This window comes from Penaeus japonicus, unplaced genomic scaffold, assembly GCF_977035675.1.
Source record: "Penaeus japonicus unplaced genomic scaffold, GWHDUDI00000001_assembly GWHDUDI00000001, whole genome shotgun sequence".
Lineage (NCBI taxonomy): Eukaryota > Metazoa > Arthropoda > Malacostraca > Decapoda > Penaeidae > Penaeus > Penaeus japonicus.
Window position 1 is genome coordinate 53281216 of NW_028234403.1, and position 5000 is coordinate 53286215.

The 5000-nt window shown below is 33.3% G+C and overlaps 1 protein-coding gene across 1 annotated transcript in view; it reads left to right on the plus strand.

Annotated features, from left to right (window-relative positions):
• The window catches only part of LOC122265748 (phosphatidylinositol 3-kinase 92E), a 20482-nt gene that overhangs the window by 3923 nt on the left and 11559 nt on the right, over nt 1-5000 (plus strand). The window contains exons 3-7 of the mRNA XM_086548448.1: nt 2855-3066; nt 3231-3459; nt 3878-3993; nt 4411-4527; nt 4970-5000. The exon at nt 4970-5000 is cut by the window's right edge and continues 95 nt beyond it. Coding sequence (XP_086404574.1) covers nt 2855-3066; nt 3231-3459; nt 3878-3993; nt 4411-4527; nt 4970-5000 — 705 coding nt within the window. The remainder of the gene's footprint in view (nt 1-2854; nt 3067-3230; nt 3460-3877; nt 3994-4410; nt 4528-4969) is intronic.

The following is a 5000-nucleotide window of genomic DNA, read 5'->3' on the forward strand; positions in this document are numbered from 1 at the left end:
TAACAGTCGAATATAATTTATTTATTTCAATAGAAGGTTCTTCTATGAAAGGCTTTAGATTTTCTCTTTACATTATTGAAAATTAAATTAGATGTTGGTTTTGGGATTGAACTTTTCCTGTTTAAAATGATCACTTTTTTATCTGTTAATCTGAGAAAGTGCTCAGTGTAATTGTAGGGAACGCAGTGTGTGAAATATATTTGATCAGCTAGCTTAAAAAAGATACAGATCTTTTAGCAAAAGGTTTTTCATTGCTGCAAAAGGTTTTTCATTGCCGGTAATATACAAACTAAAAGTAACATGAGATGCTAACTAATTTAGGGTTATGGTGTAATAAGATAATATTTTCATTAATTTATTTAAGTGTTTGCTCTAAGAATGTCATGCAGATAATATCCTATGATGAGAACGAAGTATAAATCATCCCGACTATTCTCATACCCGAACCATGCCTTCACAGAATGTCTTTGTGCCATTGAAATATTGCCAACTATGGAAGGGATTAGCACATTTTTCCCCATTTTGCTTTAGGTCAAAGGTTCCCCTAGCCAAACCTTACCCTTGTGCCCTCCTTTCCCGCGCCGTCTTCGGGATGGCAGCGTCACCCACTTTTGGGAAACCAAGGTGTTAAGTGGTCAGGGTGTTGGGCAATGATTTTGGATCCTAATGTCATGGGAGTTTTTTCAAGGGCATGTTGCAGGCGGAGGTTGGCAGTTGTTGTTATTGTTGTTGTTGTTTTTAGCATTTTATTATTTTTATGATTAACATTATTATTATTATTATTATTATTATTATTATTATTATTGTTATTGTTATTGTTGTCATATATTATAAGTACTATTTTCTTTTCAATTGTTATTGATAATATTATTGTTTATGATGTTATTGTTATTACTATTTATTATTTATTGTCATTATTATTATTATCAATATCATTATTATTGTTATTATTATTATTAATATTATTATTAGTATTAGTGTTATTATTATTTTAATTATTGTTATTATTATTATTTTTCTTATTATTATTACTACTATTATTATCAGTAATATTATTGATATCTTTATTATCATCATTGATAATAATAACAAATGAGAGAAGATAACAAGATGCTTGAGGTAAATTAAAGAAATGGAGCCAGTGGCTAGGAAGAAAGTCTTCAGTCCAAAGTCGTCAGGTTATCATGACTGACTGTATAATGATGATGACAGTAAAGAAAATAGATTTGGCAGATGAGTTTTCTCTTTTTTTTTTGTCTGATCTTGCTGTAATTGTGGAGATTAAAAATAAAGATACTGCAGAGCAACTCGATACATAATTACTATCTCAGGATTTCGTCTGGTGATATTTTAGTTTATGATGTAAAGGACAAATGACTTAAATTTGATAAATACTGGTAGAATATCAGGTTCTGTTCATTTGCTAGAATTTTATAATATATTTATAATTATATATTAATATATATATTTATATATTATTTATATATTTATGTATATTATATATTATACATTTGTATGTATGCATATGTATAAATATATATATATTTGTTTATATGTAGGAAGGCCATTATTTGGGGGGGAGAGAATATGCCATTCAGAATTGCTCTTTTATGCTAAGTATGTGTCCTTCATAACAAGAAAGAGGCCAAACCCATGACTGCATGATTTGGGGGAATTAGGATTTGGGGAAGGCATAATGGGTGTGGCTTGATGATGCTTGCCTGAGGGTATTGTATTTAATTATTGGTGCCACATACATCTCTTATGTAGCTGGGAAGATGCGAGAAAACAGGTCACTCATGCAGGATGGTGCCTTGCTTCCATGATTGCCTATGTATATAAAATCCAGCCGGCGCTGATTATAATTGATATTTTTGTACATTTTGTTTATGGGTTTATCTTTACAGGGATATTAATATGGTATTTCATGGTCAGCTTCTTTCATTGGACTGGCTTATATTATTAGGCTGTGCATGCAAAGTTGGGAAAAGGGGGTGGGACTGGGGGGAATATGTGGTGTATTTTGGAATATATATGTTCTTACTTGATTGAATTTTATCTGTTTTATCCTTATAACATATAGCTGTTAGCCTTTTACCACTTTGTATATTTATATATCATCTGTATGATTATTTTATTCTCTCCGCCTATAGGAATGAATGCTAGACAGTTGATGAGTTCAAGGTTCCTGAAAAACTATGGTTTTCTGCTTTATTTATTCTGTCTTTTTTATATATATATATATGTATAGATATTAGACATGTTTTCCCCCCATAGTCTTTTCCTCCCAAAATGTATTATTAGTCTTGATTTTTAAAAATGCCAATTAACATCCATAGCATAGTGTAACAGTAGGTGAGAAATCTGGCCGAGAACCACCCTGCTTGTAATTTTCACTTGCGCTCTTAGTCTTTATAAAGAGTTCATAGATTACATTAGTTTTTGTTTTTTCATAGTCCATGATTTTTTATTTGTGTTGGTTTGATTATTGATTTTTTTTTTAGGTAAAACCAGCTTTATCCACTGCAGTTTTCTCTGTGGGAAACTTGGAAATTCAATTTGTTAATCATAGCTTCATGATAAATTAAAAATTTCAGTTTTCTTGATCTTGAAATGATTGATAAGCTTTATATATTTGCATTTATGTGAATTCTGTTCATCTATTTATTGTGAACTGTTTGTTCTATCTTCCAGATTTAAGAAATCATGTATTAGATTTCATCCTTTTTCGTTAATTGATACATATATGTATATATTTCAGTTTTCTCTTTTTCTAGCATATTCAGGTTTTTATAACATGGTTAGTGTGATCTTTGAATTTAAGTAGGAAATAACCGAGCCACTTTTGCCGCAGGAGGCACCAGGGAAATGCCTACCGTTCCGATGGGGAGGCCTCGGCCTGTCCCATACTCCTCCCAGCTCATGCAGGGCCTGGGCATGGATTTAGGGGGGTTGAGGGGACCCCACAGCACCCCATCAACAGTACAAGTGGACTTCCTGATGCCCAACAGCATCATAATCCAGCACCATGTCAGTACGAGTGCAACTCTGGCGGAGATTAAGGAGGTGAGTTTGGGAGCCCGATGGTGATGATGTAATTCTAGGTGGTTGTGGTGATTGAGGTGATCAGTGGGTAGATGTAGAACTGTTTGTGTAAAGATTACCCCATTGAAAGCTGAATTTAACCGTTTAAGCAGCCTCTTCCTCCAACTGACTGAGATTTTTCATAGGAACTGTGGGAACGTGCCAGTGAATATCCCCTGTTCGGCACGCTGCACGAGCTCTCGGCATACCACTTTGCCTGCGTCAGTCAGAGATCCGAGACCCTTGAGCTCATGGACGAGACCAAGTGTCTGCAGGAAATCAATCCTTTCCTGTGTATGCTAAAGGTGGTGGAGAGGAAGGGTAATGAAACCGAGAAGTTACTCAACCTGCAGATTGGTCAGCTTATTGGCAAAGGTATGGAATTCATTCTGTTTTGCTCCGTTTCTTCGTTGAACTAAAAGGCCTCAACTCATTGTTAGCCTGCAAGAGAATAACGAATAACACTTTCTATTATTGTTTGCATTATTTGCATTGATGTAGATGCATGTTCACTTGAAAGATACTTATAAATGTAGACAGGAGCCAAAGGAGAAGAAGAATAGAATAAATAAATATAATTTCTAACTTGAAATTGACACACATGAACATTAAGATCTATAAAACATACTAATAAGTATTCATTTTGTACCCCCATGTTTGATTATAATTATGTGTCACTGTATGGTTTACTTTGTGTGAGTACAGAATGTTGACCAGCTTGTTCTATATTGTGTTAAGTGAACTAATTTTGACTTAATCTTTATGACTTACTGAAGTTTTCTCATTATTACAGAACTTCAGAAGTTTGATGCCCTCAAAAATCCTGAAGTTAATGAATTTAGATGGAAGATGAAGGCTGTTTGTGACGAGGTTGTGTCATCGAGAAATAAACTCACGTGGACTGAACAAGTATGATTTATGAGATTTGTTCTAGAGTATGAGATTATGGCTTCCATCTCTCAGAATTGTTGTGTTTGCTTTAGATAATTAAAGTTATATATAACTACTTTGATTGTTTCAGTGTATTGTCAGTGTCATATGTCTTAATACTAGCTAGTTGATGTAATGGTTATTATATCAGTTAATACTTTACTGTTATCTAGTCGAATATGATGAAGAGGAAATTAGATTCAAGGTTTATTAACAGATGATAAGAAATTCCAATTGCAGTCATGTGAAATCTCTTTGTGTATGTATTTATCAATTAATTCACCATAGAAATTTTTAGTCGGGATGTATGTGTATGGAGCTTTATTTTTTCTCGGATATTGTAAAAGAATAGATATTGTTAAGTTTATATTTTTGATCTGGTATTTTTCCTTTCAGGTACAATATCAATATCCAGCCCGAATTGCAGCAAATGAACAGCTGCCGAAATACATCTTGGATAGACTGCAAGACGGGCAACTTTTGCTTTCTGTTCAGTTTGACACGGCGATGCAGGTGATACTATCATCCTCATTAGTGTTGACAGAAGATTCAAATTTGTGTGCCTCTGTCAGAATTTTATATAGAATTTAACAGGAGTTATCTTATTGAGATCATATTAGCTTTATCCTGTATAAGAGGAATTGCCATTGCCCTAAGGTATATGATTATAAATGTCAAGAGATCATTTTGATTTGATGTATAAACAAATGTTACTTTCTAATATATAGTATCTTGATATGATTACATATCAAACTAAAATTTTATGTTTAACAGTAACCACATTCTCAATGAATAGACATTCAAATTGTCAGATCATTTTGTTGAGGTACATAAACACGGCATCACATGATATCATCAAAGTATCAGTATATATTACCTGTATCCTGTTAAAAGAAAGAAAAAAAGATGAAAAAGAAGAAGAAATGACTAACGCCTTTAATCCCGTCCATTACAGGTCCAGTCGACCTTCACTTTCCGTGTCAGAC